Raw genomic sequence first — 17,477 nt, forward strand, 5'->3', positions numbered from 1 at the left:
CAACCCCCTGGCAGGAAGTGTTATGTGTCCATGCAGTATTATGTGATAAAGACTCCTCTTCAGCAAGAACACAAAGGAGAGACAACCTACCCTAACTCTTATTTAAGGCAAGGGCCCAGGATGCTCCACCCCATTTGAATGAGTAGGAGTATTTTTGCTTTGTGAGGAAGTGGTGAAGGAGAGGGAGATGTTAGATGAAGAGTTCATCTTCCAGGATGCTTTAAGAACAATGACCACCCCATGGACAGAAAGTTGCTGACCTTTCTGTTCAGCCAGCCTTGCCTGACTCCTGCTGGCAAACCAAGATAGCCTTCTGTGCAGGAAGTGCAGCCACTGCAGGAAGTTTAACTTTGATTTCAGACTGAAATCTCGCAAATCTTCTCAAATTCGCATTCAATTATATTCACTTTGTGGATAAATTAATTAGTAAGAGAGCACAGAACCATGGGACAAATCTGGTTTAACAAAGGAGGCAAGACCAACATAGGCTTAAAACCTCCTGCAGCCAGAGTCCTCTCCTGAGTGTGTGCAGAGCAGCAGGCATTGAACCCCCCAGCACATATGGTGCCAAGGCCAAGGTTTTCATCTTGCCCAGGGAGCCCAATGCCCACCTCAGGGCACATGCTCTGCTCCAGGCAGCAGTCGATGGAGCATCACACCTGCTGTGTTTTGGGAGATGACATGGGTCCCTACAGATGTCACTTGCTATCCAGGCCATATGCCACCAGCGCTTTCCCACTATGCCCACTGGAAGGACTCAGAGAGCAGCTTGACATTGCTGCCTGATGGCTTTGCAGAGAACTCAATTAACCAAAAACCTCTTGAGGGAAAAAAACTCCCGAGCTTGACTGATTCTTTATAACCACCTTTCAATAAGTGAGTATAGACCCCTCACATATCCTTAAATTATATATCATTTATTGAAATATAGAGATCTTAATTTACAGGTTTTTTCAAAGACAAAATATCAACAGGGGCATTTTTGAAATACATTTTGTGCCTACCATCATTCAGGCCAGTTTGCCCTTCTTCAAACATTTCACAACAGCCATCATTTTGGAAACACTTCCTTTTTTATTATTCTAAAATATAACTTTTGGACATTCAAAGTGCAACAGTTAACGTGCCTGTGGAATATATCACAGTAAAAAAAAAATAAACAAAGGCAGTGATATAGCTGTCATAAATGTTTTGGCAGTATTCTAAAAGTCTATATAAAAATACTTATATACATATTGATGTATAACATCACCATATCTCACGTCCTTCATCATTTAATAGGACCATTTTGTACAAGTTGCAGACCACGCTGTAAGGAATTGGTTGGCCATCCAAATCAAAAGCTGTGTTTCATAGGCTAACACTGATTGTCATCATACAATTACTGTAGCAAAAGGTTTGGGAATATCTCTTCCAGTGGCTTCTCAAAAATTAAGCCATAAAAGTCTGTAATACTGATAATATTGTAAAACTAAACAATTCACCTTCTCATACTTCTCCCTCTCTAGTAAATCCACTCTCTTCCTTTGCTTCTCATTTCAGTTTCCAGGCCAGCTTATCTGATTGCAAGCCTGAAGTGAGCTGAGTTTGGCTAGATCCCTACCATGGATGCAGTTCATCTGCACAATACTCATGACAATTAACATTGCCATGGATTGGAAAGTGAGCCAGCTCTGGTTCACATCCATCATTTGGGTCTAGCCCTGAGATGTTCTGTGAGATACAGAGTGAAATCAGTGAGGGGAAAGAGGGACTGCATGGAAATGTCCTTAGATTCCAGTAACTGATACAATAAAATGTGCTGGGACTGATTTTCAAACCCTGAAGAATACTAGGCCATGTGCAAAAATGCAGGTGAAATTGCTTGCCTAATTTGAATGTGCAGCTGTAATGACTGCACATGCAAATTAAGGCAGATATGGTCTCAAGTGGCCATTCAGATATCTGGGATTATCCATAGACAATTTGTGTTTCCTCCATTCATAGTTTGCAACTGGAGAGACTTTACATCGTCTCATCTGTCCTGGCTATATCAAGAGTCTATGTTTCACAGTTGTCCCCATACAGAGCTCAGTGACAGGTGTTTGGCTAAAGCATGGCTCCCAGGAAGACACTCGGTCTTCATCTGTTGAATGCAAGAAATAGAGACTGTGCCATCATTCATGGTTCCTTCTGATTGTCAAATGGAGAATTAACATTGCCATGGATTGGAAAGTGAGCCAGCTCTGGTTCACATCCATCATTTGGGTCTAGCCCTGAGATGTTCTGTGAGATACAGAGTGAAATCAGTGAGGGGAAAGAGGGACTGCATGGAAATGTCCTTAGATTCCAGTAACTGATACAATAAAATGTGCTGGGACTGATTTTCAAACCCTGAAGAATACTAGGCCATGTGCAAAAATGCAGGTGAAATTGCTTGCCTAATTTGAATGTGCAGCTGTAATGACTGCACATGCAAATTAAGGCAGATATGGTCTCAAGTGGCCATTCAGATATCTGGGATTATCCATAGACAATTTGTGTTTCCTCCATTCATAGTTTGCAACTGGAGAGACTTTACATCGTCTCATCTGTCCTGGCTATATCAAGAGTCTATGTTTCACAGTTGTCCCCATACAGAGCTCAGTGACAGGTGTTTGGCTAAAGCATGGCTCCCAGGAAGACACTCGGTCTTCATCTGTTGAATGCAAGAAATAGAGACTGTGCCATCATTCATGGTTCCTTCTGATTGTCAGCTCACATCAGGGTTGAAAATGGGGGGCTTGCTTCAGGTCCTGTTTTCACATCTGCTGTGCTTGTACATGGCCTCAGCCAGGTGACAGTTTGTAACCCAGACCTAGAATTATTGCCAAAATATTGGCAATATTACATTTGCTTTCATTTGATCCACAACTGTCCACAACAAGTGAAGTCAAGGGGAGTTGTGTAGCTTTTCGTAGGGCCATTTGAAGTTAAACTGTAGTTTAATATGGCAGCATGTTCTGTCGGTCACTGGTGGTCCGTCTTTCACACTTCCTAGGAAAATACTGCAACGCAGGAATGAGTTTGCACCACATTTGCATTGGTTATGTCACAACAGAGGCTGAGCACATCCTGCGAGGCACTCACAGCACTGAATTAAGGTGAAGTTTGAAAGCTGAGCACCAGAAAGGTTGGGGCCTTTTGCAGTGATGTACCTTTGTTTTCACATGTAAGTCTTCCAAAGCATCATATCTCAATAACACATTGTAAAATGAAAGCAGTAATCATATTACTTTGTTCATATAAGTGGTATCAAAAAATGTCAATTGGAGGCTGAGAGCAGGTTCATTTTCTTCACCATCTTGCAAAAAGCACTCTTGAAGCAATTACCTTTTGTAGTTACCGTCTGCAAAGATTATAATAGAGTTTTCTGTTCCTGTTTAAACCTGAAAACTAGGACAAGAATATTTGCTGTAGAATTTCTGCTGACTTAAACTTGAGTTCCAGGATGGGAGAGATGTCTTTGTTTCTTCAGCAGTTCAAATATCAAATCAATTCTTCACAGCTAAACCCAGGATAAGATTTTTTTTGAGTACCCATGAAACACTAATTATGGGATGTTGCTGGTGGTTTATTATAATTTTCCATTCTCCAAATCTTGGAAATCTGGCATAAATTGTAATTTTTTAAATTTAAATTTTTAGAATCTAATCAGAAGATAATTAATTGCTTCCAGTGTATACGATAGGAAAAGCTACTCAGCTCACAAAAGAAAACAAAATCTTATTTTTTTTTTCCATGTTAAAGTACTTTTAACTATCCAGAACAATTACCATACTGTGTAGATCAAAAAAAATTGTTTCATAAACATTTTCAGCTCATAATTTCTTCTCCTGCACTTAAAGAAGTTTTTTGAGACTGTGCTTTTACTGAAGGACAATGAATTGTAAAATATACATTTAGTGTTACTGAAAACAGTAGTAGTATTATCTTGAAAACAGCTACCTTCTATAGTTAATAAAGACTTACTAGGTTTCTAACACCTATTATAGACTGATTTTTAATTATTATTATTATTATTATCATTATTATTATTCCCCTTTACTTGCATTAATGGTAAAAAGTAACATGTTTTATAGTACCAGTCAGTCCCTTGTGATATTAGACCTTTTTTGGTCCAAAAGTGGTTTTTGCATGTTCTTCAATTCACATGATAGTTCAACAGCAGCTGACACTGAGATTGAGGGAGGAAGTACACAAAAATTCATGAGTGATCTCTTCTAAAATCCATGGCACATGTTCAGTGTGCACCTCAAAAGATCCTTGAGTAGACAGTTATTTACATAATTGCAATGACAAAGCATTGCTGCAGTGGAAATTCTATCCATCAAAGTCATATGAATGCCCTTGAAACACAAAACTGGTCTGTTTGTGGCCTTTTCCTTTGTCCTCCTACCAGCTCGAATGGCAAACAACGCTGAGATGCTACTGAAGTACTGCAAGAAGCAACACTAAAAAAAATCATCTTCAACATGTCTCTTTCATTCATACTCAGGCTAATTCCTCTGCCCATTGCTGGGAGTTCCTCTGTACAAATCCACCTGCTCTTCACATCCTGGACATTGCAATAGAGTGGTTTTCTGTGGAGCAGAAGTCTGTAGATGACACAACAAGCTTCCCCGTGTGCAAAGCTGGAAGGTGTCCATGGGGTTACAGGAAGCTGTCCTCCACCAGGTCTGAGGAGTCAATCCCAATGTCATCCATCATGTCAATGTCCTCAATGGTCTCATCCTCTCTCTTGATGAAGGTAGAACTACTGGAACCAGTTTCAATGGCACTTTCTTCAGATGTCTGTGAACTGGAAGACACATATATCCCAGAGATAAGATACATGGTGAATGTGGCTGGGTAAGTACTCCAGTCTCTAGCAGAACTGACCACTACCTCCCCACATCCCTTCTGACCTACAGCACAATCTTACGTGACTCTGACCACCTATTTCTTAGCACATGACAGATCTTGTATCTCAAAAGTGGTGAATTGCCTTGGAATTCAAAGGACCAGGTTATTCATATGTTCCTCCAAACACTTAAAGCCAGAAACTTTAAGAGAAATAATTTTATGACACTGTTGTGGCAATAGATCACGTAGGTAAATCTAGGGAGGTCAGGTGAAAATAAGATAACAATAACTGACAATAAGAATAACAGAGAGAGGTAATAGATCTTAATCTAGATAGTGCTTCTTAGAGACTTCATTCATTCCCCTCCTGAATATTGCACAAAAAAATTTTTTTTATAAAATGAATTTTCTAGGTTTATAGTTATATATACTATTAAGTGCTGAATTAATTCAGCATTAATTCCACCATTCACAGTTAGGGTCACACAGTGTTGCACCGTAGTGGTCATGCAAACTGTCAGGACAGAAGTAAAAAGTTCTGGATACCCTCTGTCATAGAAAACTATACCAGAGAATATACTAAAAGCAACTTCTCTCAAATTTTGGAATTGTTCTCACACACAGGAAATCAATCCTTTGATAACTCATATGCAGCTCCAAGGCAAGATGTGTTGCAAAATGTACCCACAGAGCCATCAGCCAGACACTCTGATTTGGCCAAGCTAGTAAGGGAGTCCCAAAGACACACAGGAGCACCTTACCAGCAGACCCCTTCTCCTGGCAATCACAAACCAGGCAAAATTAGGTTTTTCCTATTGAAAACACTGTGGCCAGTCATACAACCATATTTACATGGGACTCTCCAAATAAGTAGTTTCAACAGAGCTAAGGAAACCATTCGCATAGTAGGATACTGAAAAGTGTTAATGGACATTGCCAAACATGACCCCAGATGGTGCCCATGGGCTACAGCATCTGTAAACTGCACCTACCTGTGTCTGTTTCTTTTGCCAAGCTCATCTTCAGAAACAGGGTCAATGTCAGGCAGGGGGATGATGTACCCACTGTCAGCACTCAACCTCTGCTCATCAAATCCACTCTCCCTGTCCTTTGGCTTGTCTTCATTCTTGTAGGTGACACCAATGTAAGCATTGTCACAGTCTCCTCTCATGCGTGTGACAGCTGGGTGATCACTTTTCAGGAAGTCCAGGTGGATCTTCTCATAGCTCTGCAAATATTAATTTCAATGCTATCATTAGATGCAATTCACTAAGGCTGCTTTTCTTCAGATGGGCAGCTAAGTTTTATTAGCCTAGCAAATACTCTGCCCTGTGAGCCAGCGACACTGGATAGGAAAGCCCAGCATCTTCAATTGTAAGTTTAGATGATGCAGGAGCAAATGTGGCAGCACAAAGCAGACAAATAGATATGAAACAAGCGTAGGGAGAGGGGGAAGGGATTTAAGGTAAATGTGAAAATGAAACACTGAACAATGGGGCAGGCAGATCTTGTCCAGACCTATCAGAAGTATGAGGGGAAAAAACTAGCTTGTATCAGGGTTCAGAGAGGCAGGGAGATTATACACATGGGCCAAGTAGTTCTTTTTTTAGAATTAATTCACTGACTAGAAAATCCTGTGAAAATATACAAAACTAATTCTCAAGCAGAAAAACAGAGTTGGAAGGAATTCATTAGAAACAGAGAGTTCTACTTCCCTGTCAATACTGCAGAACTGCTTCTCTCAGTAAGTTCAAATGAAGAAAGTGAACATGCAATGTCCATAATTCACATGGGTTAGGATGTACCAGTTCAGTGCTCATGGCTCTCATGGATGGAACAACCCTTATAATTCCCTCTAAAACAGTATACAGAAAACATAGAAAATTACAAAGAGCAAACCTTTTTGTACTCTCCAGGCAACAAGCTCTCCACAATTTCACTCAAATGGTAGAAAGAAGGTCTTTTCTCTGGTTCACTGTTCCAGCACTTCACCATAATCTCATACCTGCAGATAAGATGGAAACTAATTTAACCAACAGGTAAAGGAACATGAGTAACCAAACAGAAACTAGAGCAAAAATTGTCTGGAGACTGGTCAGGTATGGAAAAGCCAAATGCACACGTACACTTCATTGGTAGCATGATCGGGTTTGGCCATTCGGTATCCACTCTTTATCTTATTGTAGAAAGTAGAATCAACCATCATGCCAGGATATGGTGTGCCACCTGCAGATAAAAGAGAAGGGAAAGTACTGCTTTGTACTTGACTATTCATGCAGATTTCCCACATACTGTCTTGCTATTCATGTCAGAATGTGTTAATGCTATAATTTGACATGACATCAAAATGAATCTATGCTAGCCAATGTTACACATCAGAGCTATTGTCTTGATGACATTAAGCCCTAATGTGAAATGTTGGCTAGGAAAGATTGAAGTAGGTACACATAGAAAAAGGCACTTTTACAGTGTTTATAGAATATATTTGACACAGAGGTTGGCTTATACCTGATCAGGTCATCTGCCTGCATTTGGCATATCTGAGGACATGGCTCTACTCTGTCACTGACTTTCTGTGAGACCTTAGCTAGGACACTTGCTCTGTCTGGTATAAGTGCCTTTAGCACCTGTATGGCAGCTCAGAGCAACATTGCTTGAGTTACCTTGTCCTGGCTGTAGGGGCAAAGCCTTGATATGAGTCAGTACTCTCCATACCCAAGTTGTCCCACCTGGACAGCTGGCTTTAGACAACAGATAACATATCAGATGCATGGGTTGTCAAGACTTGGCCCTTGAGGTGACACAATTAACTGATAATTTGGGGTTGCAGCCTACAGACATTATTGCACACATGCTCAGTTGTCACTGATGTGTAAAAGGGTCATTCAAGCTGAAGTCAGCATGGTAGCAAGATGTCAAAGCTGACCTTCTTAACAAACACTGCTGAGGATATGCTTTGCTTTCCAAGAAAGGACAGCTTTCTCAGATGGGGGAGGCATACTACAGTATTACTTGAGAAACCTCATCCCTTTCCAAAGCAGGATTTTCATCTAAAACTGGGCCTCAGAACCTTCTTTATAGGTAGGGCAGTGAAGTACAGGATAACTCAGGAACGTGCCTCAGTTCCTGAGTTATCCAACAGCACTCCTGTGCCTCCCAGGGATGCCAGGGAATGGATCCTATGATGCACAGAGATTACAGTGATCAATACCATAAACAGTGGTGCAACTGCTGTTTTCTGAGAAGCAGCTATGTGACAACTTATTCTAGAAAATAACATTCAGCTTAGGGCTGCCGTGGGGAAGCAGTAGATATCATACAGGCATGATTAATTCTGCTGAGAGTAAATCTGGGCAATGCACACTTGCTGAAGCAGGCCAGCCACCCATCTGGGAGGCTAATTAATGAGGCTGAGGAAAGAGCCAGGCTGTTCCCAGCTGGGAGCTGTACATTGTCTGTAACTGCTATATATATTGTCATAACCACTTTACAGTGCCATAAACCAACTGTGTGAACAGTGCTGACCTGGAAATGAGAAATCAGTGTCCCAGAAGATTGACATTTATTTTCATTCTGTAATGGGACTAAGACAGGCTCTTTTGAAATGTATACAAAGAGGCTGTTTCAAACCAGCCACTGAGCTGGTCTGCAGCCCCAGATGCCCCACTGCAAGGGGGAAAAACATGTTGCTTCCCATATTAGCCAGAAAATCCATCCTGGCCTGGCACACCAATGTTTTTCCACAAAACATTTTCACTCAGTTCTTTCAGTTATCTGGGGGGAGGAAAAATATCTTGAAAAAAAAACCCAGAAAAATCAAACCAAACCCCATAACCCTAAAGAGAACTTTGGGAGAGTATGGACATTAAACTTCATACTTAACGTGGGATCTGAAACCACTGATAGAAAAACTAATAGTGGATTTCACACATACATTTTTACAGTAGAATTTGAAAAACTTTATGTAAAACGGGTTGAACTGAAAAAACTTAATGACTACACATAGGAAAATATTCACAGTACATACCAAGAGAAAATATTTCCCACAGCAGAATGCCATAAGACCAGACATCACTTAGTGTTGTGTACAGGTTGTCAAAAATGCTTTCAGGTGCCATCCATTTTACTGGGAGGAAAGTCTGTAATAAAAAAAAATGCAGAAACCCCAAGCCACACAGATTAGTCATTAAAGAAATGCTTACCATTGCAATTATTGTTTGATAATCAGGAGTAACATCTCTCTATAAGTAAAGTTGTGTTAACCAGGCTAGTGTTTATTTTTAATTCCATTTGATATAGAGGTACCAGGATTATAGGCAATGCTACTAGTAGCTCCCCACAAAAACTAATTAAGCCATAACTGTTCATTTTAGCACTAGAAAGTGGCCAGGTTGATTGAAGGTATGATCAAAAATCTGTCACTGCTGAACTAGATCTGATATGTTATTAATTGATGTGTCACTACTCTCCATCATACTGACAGTTCCTTAATAATTTCTCCAGTCACAAAACTTGCCAGTTAGAAATGTAAGCCTGTGAAATACTACATGTGGCCAAGTACTTTTTGGCTTTAAAACAGAAAAGTTACATGAATTAATGAACTGAAGAAGAATTGTTCTGAGGGGCATTCATCCCAATGGTCAATTAGTGTAACCAACACTGAATGGCAAGAACATGAAACAGTATATAAAACTGACACTTCTCATTCCAGTTAAAGCAGAGCTCAGGAGATTAAGTACATACACTGCCCTTGGAGACATAGTTGGAATCATGCATGATGTCTCTAGCCAGCCCAAAGTCACAGATCTTCACAATTTTTCCTTGAGCCAGGAGGACATTACGAGCCGCCAAGTCACGGTGCACACACTGTATGGAGAGAAATTGAGTTGTTCAAGGACATGCTAATTCCACGAGGGCCATTTCAATTGCAAAGATCTGAAAAAGATCTGTTGACTTTCTGGGCACAGTCCATCTACTAAACGAGCACCTGTATTGCCCTATTAACAGGGACAGGGAGGGACCAGCCCACAGATCCAGCAAGGTCTCTTGCAGATAGATTGCAGTGAGGAGATGACAAAAGTGATGCCACCCTTTCTCAGTCTATCAGCCCTGTACTAATGATATGCCTATGCTTCTGACTGTGCTGGTCTGTGGCTGTGTGGACTCTTCACCCAGACTCTTTCTTCCATTTTACGTATTTTTTTATTTACTTACATTTTTAGAAGCTAAGAATTCCATTCCACGTGCAACCTGGTAGGTGAAGCTCAGTAAATCCAGTAGGCTGAGGCCCTCTGAACTGTCATCTGAAAGAAGTTTTTTGACTTCTGATTCTATTGGGAAAAAAAAGAGAGAAAAATATATTTGTGGTATGGAGTATGAAATAGCATCCATCTTCCTCTACCTACCATGATTCTGAGCTGATGAATTTACAAAGTACCATGACCAAAACAGTCTTTTTGTAATAACTAACCACTTTTAATGTCTGCATCAGTCACTGGCACATGCTGCATTCTTAAAAACATCCAGTGTTAGATAAAGAGCTTGGGTTTTCTCCTGTATTTCTTTCCCTTGGGAACCATAGGAAAAATCGAAGTTAAAAGGCTCACTGAAGTTTACACAGGTTGTTTACTCAGTGTGTGGTACAAAAACATTAATTTAGTGGTGGTGCCTTCATTAGGTGTTTGTGCATGCATATACATTCCTATCTGTATACGTTTGCTAAACACTGTTATGTTTCTCAGCAAGAATTCACTGGGACTAATCCAATACCAGCAAAAAGGGTTAGGAATTCTATGGCAACTGTTCTTATTTCTTTTATGAAAGATGTCAGCAAAAACCCAGTCAAAATTCAGTGATTCATTTACCCTGTCTGTCCTAGAGCACAACGTGAGTACATTAGTCTGCCATGTAAATCTGGGACTGGAGATGGTTCAGTTTCTGAGGCCTAGAGGCAGAAGTGATGGTGTCTGTTTTTACAGCACAGCATATTTGGTTTCTGAGAACAGGGGTGGGGAATGGGATGCATTCATTACATAATCCAGGAAAGTATTTGGGAGTGTTCTGAATTTGGTAAGTGTCACTTAAAGTGACATGTAAGTGGAAACAGAACAATATAAATGTCACTTAATGTGAAATGTAAGTGGAAACAGAACAATATAAATTACTATTGTTGTTGATCACTGCTATTGCTCTAAATCTTGGAAACTACAAGACTGATAAAATCTCTGCCTCCAGAGGGCATCTACAGCCCCACCCACAGCAAAACACAACCACTCAGTGCTTCAGCAGAGAAGCAAACACACAACTGGACCCATTCTTGTCCAGCAGCATGCACTCCTATCCCTAGGGCATAACAAAAGAACACAAACATAAGCTATTATCTTCTAGCATATGCTTGCACATCTCCAGAACATAGCTTAGTAGTTTATGTCCATTTAGAGGGCAAAAATAAGGCATGTGTTTATGCAGGGATCATTTTCATTAGTGATGTATGCAGAAGGGACAGTCTCACATTACCTGAAATGGATTTCTTCTTATATGAAGCAGGTCGATCATACACAGATCTCTGAATATCAGAGTATTTAGATCCCTCCTTCCTTTCCAGCATTGGCACATACTGAGTGGTATCAGCTTGTTTCATGTCCATGTATTCTCCAGTGTTTTCAAATGATAATATCACATAACTGAAATTGGAAAAAAATACAAGTGTGTTAGCTGGTATTCCTCAGGTGACTTCCCTGCCACAGCATCCTGCATATCTAACAGTTCTTTTATAGTGTACAATTGTATAGCTGTGAAATAGAAAAGCTGGATTCTTGATATAGCATGCACAAAGATCATATATTATAACATAACCATGTATTACCACTTGTTAGTACATGTCACCATGTATTACTGAGGTCAAACACAAGCACTTCAAACTTAGCCCTTTGTCAATAGTCAGATTTGTAAGCATGTATTGCCTTACTTCCCAAAATTCCACTGAAGTCAAGTATCACTATCTAGGGCTTTTAGTTCAAGGTATTCCAAATGATACATATAATTTATTCACCTAGGCAGTTTGCATCAAATCCAGTCCGGCTGAAAAAACCCATGCCCCAATGAATAGTCCTGGAGGTACTCAGCTACTTAGTCAGTTGTCTATTTGGGTGATTTTTTGAATGAATCTATATTTACCTTCTCAGTTCTAGCTAATTTTATGGCATTGCATTATTGCTGAATTTATGATGACAAGCTTCCTCAACTAACATCTGGAAAAAGCTGTGGGATGGACATTAACCATAAGGAAACTATTGAGACTGGCTAAGCCATTGGCAGATAAAGGAGAGTATTTGAGGTTGGAGAACAAGGTCTGACAGGCTGTTTGAAGGGAAGAAGTTTTAGGCGGTGGAAATTCCACAAGCAGGAAAACAAGGATGCACTTTATTTTTAAAACTTGGGTGGGTAGAGACAAAAGGATGTTTTTTACAGAAAAAAAAATAAAATAAAAGGAACACTGGGCTGTGATTTATCAATAAAAATATTCTTTGGGATGTCAGGATGTCTATGGAGAACCCACAGTGGTCCTTAGACCGCAGGCATCTACATACAGGAAAACATGAATCTAGGACACGTGTCAGGGAGACTGAACAAAATGTATAAGAACCTTCCTAGACCTATAAAACCTGATAAACAGAAGTCTAACGAGAAAAGTTAAGGAGGGCTCTAAAGTAATGAATGAGATTAATGGAGTAAGGGTTAGTAATGATATTTCCTTAAGTTGCAGGTGATATTTTTTCCCTTTTTTCCCCACCTTCTTGTGCTTTCATCAGCTGGGTTCATCCCAAAGATATCCAAATCTTTCTTTGGCTTCTCTGGGTGTCGGTTCAGGAAATTGTCTCTGTTCTTATGCAGGTAGTTTACCAAATCACCATAAAAGCAGTATTCAGTAATGATGTAAATAGGACCTGATAAAATAAAGCAAAATTATGCATTGATGACTGAAGCCTTTAAAAAAACCACAAATATAAACATACAAAAATCCCAACAACAAAACCAGCAAAAAAGGCTCCAAAAATAGTAAAAATTAGAATATAAAGCATAAAAAGTATTCTATCTACTATTACCAAATATCAAGCAGGTTTGTGAAACTTATATTTGTTTACATTTAATGTTAAATCCATTACTTGATATTTGTGTGCTTGTTAAACAGTGAATGATGACCCCATAGCAAACTCTCCTTTTGTCAGTCAAACCCACCTGATTTGGTACAAGCTCCAAGCAGATTCACAATATTCAGATGGGGGCCAAGATGTGTCATTATCTTCAGTTCAGACATGAGTGCCTGTTTTTCACTAGACCTAGCTGTAGCTGTTGAAAAAAAACATTAGCCACTCAGTCAGAGCAAATGACTTTTTCACAGCAACAAACTATTTCTCCTTGCTTGCCTTACTGCAGCATTGCTTCCATGGTTTCTTGGAGAAGACTGTCCTTTACTTGATTAGTGTCTTAAGACTTGTAGAGGTGTCACACATGATTAGTGAAGGACTCACTTGATGCAGCTCAACAGCTGACTCAGTGTTTGTCCCTCTCCAGGTGGCACAAAGGCATGCTACAAGCTGCTCATTTCAATACAAACTCCCCATGGTTCCTTCAGCTCTTGTGAACCAGGAATTCTTCAGTGAACTTAAGATTCTTAAACAAGACTTGCTTATTTCTCCTTTGGTATGCACCTCTCATTTGTTCCCAGACATTCTGCACTTGCTGAGTTATTATGATTGCTGCAGTCCATACAGCTAAACCCAAACTTTGGATGTTTTTGAAACCCTGAGTACTTTCAGTCTTGAAATGCCATAAAGCAATCTAAAGTATAATTTTAAATTTCAGTCATTCCATCATTCATTTTCAACTTCAGATATGAAGAATTAATTTATACACAAGCAATGTTTGAATAATCCTGTGAGAACGTGCCCTACCTAGCTTGGGAAATGGAACCACAACCACTTACGTTTCAACATTTTCACAGCTACTTTCATCACCGGTTGAGAGCGACTCAATCCATATGCAGTCCCTTCAACTACTTTTCCAAATGCACCAGAACCAAGGATTCGACCTGAATACAAGGAACAGCATTATTTATTTCAGAAAGCAACAGCAATTCAGCTCGTTTCCCACTGCCATTCCTCTACAAGTTGTGATTCTTGTGTGGAAAGAGCATATTTGCTTAGCCAGACCACTGGCATTACTGTTATTACTGTTGTTGTTAAGCAAAAAAAAGAGAAAAAAGCAGATATGAAATGCTGTCTTTAAGTACAATTCTTAAACAACAGGAAGCAAGCAAACATCAGGAGCACATCTGCACGTGGAAGCTCATCTCATTCAAATTCATCTCTTACTGTGCTCTACTATAATCACTTTATCCTCCCTAATTATTGATTGTCCTAGGTTTAAGCTGCCTCTTTGCCTCAGTCAGCACCTGGCTACAATACAGTTGTGTTTCTTACTTAAAAATCTGAATTGGATTCCTCAGCCATAGTTTCAGGCTATCATATAATGCTGGATACATCTAGCAGTAATCAACAGCACATTCTGAAATAGGCAGGATCATTTCAGATCTGCAAGAAGCTGAAATACACATTGATCGCATATGAGAGGAAACTTCTCTGAAGTTTTATGTACAAATGTGTTTCGTCTGCTGGAATAAATTGTATTGTAAATTTCCAAGTGCTATAATGAAACAGCTAATGTTTATGCACCCTTTACTCTTTCCACAAATCAATTTAGACAAAAATTTTGGATTATCATATCCTGTCTTCTAATGTGGATACAGTGTGCAGAAGGATTGTGTACAGATTGAGTGAGATTTTAGAGAAATATGAATGGCACAAACATACTCCAAAATGCTGTATTTCATAGTTTCCACATTGAAGACCAAGTTCATCAAGGAAACTCGGTGAACAAACCCATATATGAGCACCAGATGCCACGGCTGGCAAGCTCTCTATTTTATTGTACATTACTTTTAACTTCCAGCACAGAAAGAATAAGTAGTGACTTTTACTATGGAGATATATGGCATTTTGTCTTTGACATTCTTCTGCAGTTTGAACTTAACACCTTTTACACTTCTGAAGGTGTTATCTGGCATGTGATGCCATATGTTTCTGTTACACTCTACCTACAGCTCCCACTTTTATTGTATGCATGCTTTTAAAATAAAATTTCCAGCCAAATGATATCTACATCATTAAGAAGCACAAGAAACCATTAAAGAATGCTTAGCTGAGTTACCACTGATGAGCCTCTCCAAGACTGACATCTAGTTTGTCACGCCCACAAAAGCTATGTGATTTCTTTTCAAGATTCCTACACTCCAAAGGTTATCCTTCCCAATCAGGATGTGAGAAAGCTTCCCACTAAATTTCAGACTAATTCAAACAACCTGAGTCTGAAATTTGGCCCCTGAAACTTTTCAGACTGGAGGTCTGGGCGCCGTATGGCAGGATGCAGCCCTTCGGAATGTGATGGCATTTGCCAATACTCCTTGATCTTGGCTTCACAAGCCAATTCCTCCCCAAACCATATTGTCAGCCGAGCACAAGGCACACATCTCCCTCTCCATCACCTCTGCTGGGCCGGGGCACACATGGAGGCAGTGATAGTGCTTCCGGAGGGGCAGGGAGCCATCACTGTTATTTCCACTGTTCAACCCTCTCGGCAGACACAGCCCATGTCTTTTACACTCAAAATGTGGAGCCAGGTGGGACCTGACTGCTCAAGAACTGGAGGCACCTGTAATGCCATCACATTCTTAATGCTTCAGTGAAGCCCAAAATTATAGTATGTTTCCACTTTTCTCTGTGTAAAGCCACCACTGTGATCTGCTCATCAAAGGAGCAGTGCTGCTTCGGCCACCACAGAGAGGCTGTGCAGACACAGCAGCAGCTCAAGGCCCCTCAAAATAGTGGAGGAACAGCAACTATTTCAACTGGCCATGGAACCTATCTGCTGTCCCTGTCAGAGAGGTGCTGCTTTTCTGCTCAGAGGACACAAATACAAAGGTGAAGTCTGTGCATTTGTTCCTGGTGCAACTGTCTCAATTGGATGCTTTTTTGGCTAAAATTGAACTGGGAAAATCATCCCACCTTAAATTAAACCATAACTCTCTTGGTCTATTTCAAAAGTCAAAAAAAGTGACATGTTTCATAATCTACACCCAGTTTCTAGACTCATGGAAAACCAGGTGCAAACACCTCAAAGTGCTGTGTGACTTGAATCTGAGCTTGCCTTTTGCAAATGGGCATAGGTCTGGTTCTGTGTCAGACCAGCATTTCATTTTATTAAGGTCACCAGGACAAATGAGTGTCTCGCTGGGCAACAATGAGAGCAATTCTGCCATCTCTCTACAGCCACCCCAGGATCCTGAGCAGCAGCACTCAGACCCCATTCTTCAAAAGGTCCTGCTCTCTGCTGTACCAGCCAGAGGAAGAGGTCCAGGTGCTGCTGGGACCTCACCACTTCTCAGCAGAGCCAGGACAAGGCAGTGATGCTCAAACAGCTCATGGCATTACTGCATTCTTCTCTCTGTTACACATCTCCTGACTTGCCTGGCTGCTAAGCACTCTGAGCAGCAGTGTGCTGCATCCACTATGGATTGCAAAGGGAAATTTGCAGTGTAACCCAAATTTATCAATTGAAGCTCCATCCAGCCAACATTCAGAGCTGGCGTTTAACACAGCACTTCACTCCAGGCACTACTGGCTAGAAGAAACAAATAAATGCCAGCTGGCTTACACAGCTAGGATAGGAATTGCTCATCTGGCTGAGTCAAAATGGTTTTGTAACCTGCTTCAGAACCTCTCTGAACTAAAGGTGTAATTGCATTGCTGTCTTCTCCCACTTAGATAAGAGAAAACCCACAAAAAACCAGAATTTTTGTTAGGAACTGCAGTGATAGGGCAAGGGTTAATGGGTATAAATTGAAAGAAGAGAAATTTACATGAGATATCAGGAAAAGGTTTTTCACTGGAGGTGAGGATGGTGAGACACTGGCACAGGTTGCCCAGGTGGTTGCCCTGATGCTGGCAGTGCTCAAAGCCAGGTTGGATATAACCTCGAGCAACCTGGTCTAGTGGGAGCTGTCCCTGCTCATGGCAAGAGGAGTTGGAACTAGATGATCTATAAGGTCCACTCCAATTCCTTAACATTCTATGATTCCATGAATTATCAGCCCCAGAAACAAAAGAGGGTCCCCCTTACCAGTAAGCCTTTAATATGGCAAAACTGCCAGGGGTTAAATGAGAACTGTGTCAAAAGAACAGGTAGCTAAAAGGACAAGTAGCATTGGTTTTTAAAGCACTGACTACCCTGTATATACTTGGAAACAAGAAGGCATGGAAGCAGGCTGGTGCTCATGACTTGGAGGGAGACAAAGTCACAGCGGTGGACTGTTAACAACTCAGATCTGACAAATCCTCTTTAGGCATATAATTAAAGTCTGGGTTGTAATAAAATAATTTCATTAGATATCCACACTCCCCTAGTCTTCAACTGGCAACATGAATTTAATTAAAGGATATTGTTCCTGAACCAGAAATCTTTGTGCTCTTTCTCTCAAGAACTAACGTCAACTCTTT

General features: G+C 40.4%; 1 protein-coding gene across 1 annotated transcript in view; it reads right to left on the minus strand.

Moving 5' to 3' along the window:
- Positions 1-4,330: 4,330 nt before the first annotated feature.
- Positions 4,331-17,477, minus strand: part of PDGFRA (platelet-derived growth factor receptor, alpha polypeptide) — a 24,431-nt gene continuing 11,284 nt past the window's right edge. Inside the window, exons 12-22 of the mRNA XM_009076563.1 lie at positions 13,850-13,954; positions 13,102-13,212; positions 12,656-12,809; positions 11,380-11,546; positions 10,078-10,193; positions 9,607-9,729; positions 8,891-9,002; positions 6,990-7,089; positions 6,763-6,868; positions 5,856-6,091; positions 4,331-4,819 (exon numbers count right to left, since the gene is read on the minus strand). Coding sequence (XP_009074811.1) covers positions 4,672-4,819; positions 5,856-6,091; positions 6,763-6,868; positions 6,990-7,089; positions 8,891-9,002; positions 9,607-9,729; positions 10,078-10,193; positions 11,380-11,546; positions 12,656-12,809; positions 13,102-13,212; positions 13,850-13,954 — 1,478 coding nt within the window. The 3' untranslated portion in view covers positions 4,331-4,671. The remainder of the gene's footprint in view (positions 4,820-5,855; positions 6,092-6,762; positions 6,869-6,989; positions 7,090-8,890; positions 9,003-9,606; positions 9,730-10,077; positions 10,194-11,379; positions 11,547-12,655; positions 12,810-13,101; positions 13,213-13,849; positions 13,955-17,477) is intronic.

This window comes from Acanthisitta chloris, unplaced genomic scaffold, assembly GCF_000695815.1.
Source record: "Acanthisitta chloris isolate BGI_N310 unplaced genomic scaffold, ASM69581v1 scaffold6946, whole genome shotgun sequence".
NCBI lineage: Eukaryota > Metazoa > Chordata > Aves > Passeriformes > Acanthisittidae > Acanthisitta > Acanthisitta chloris.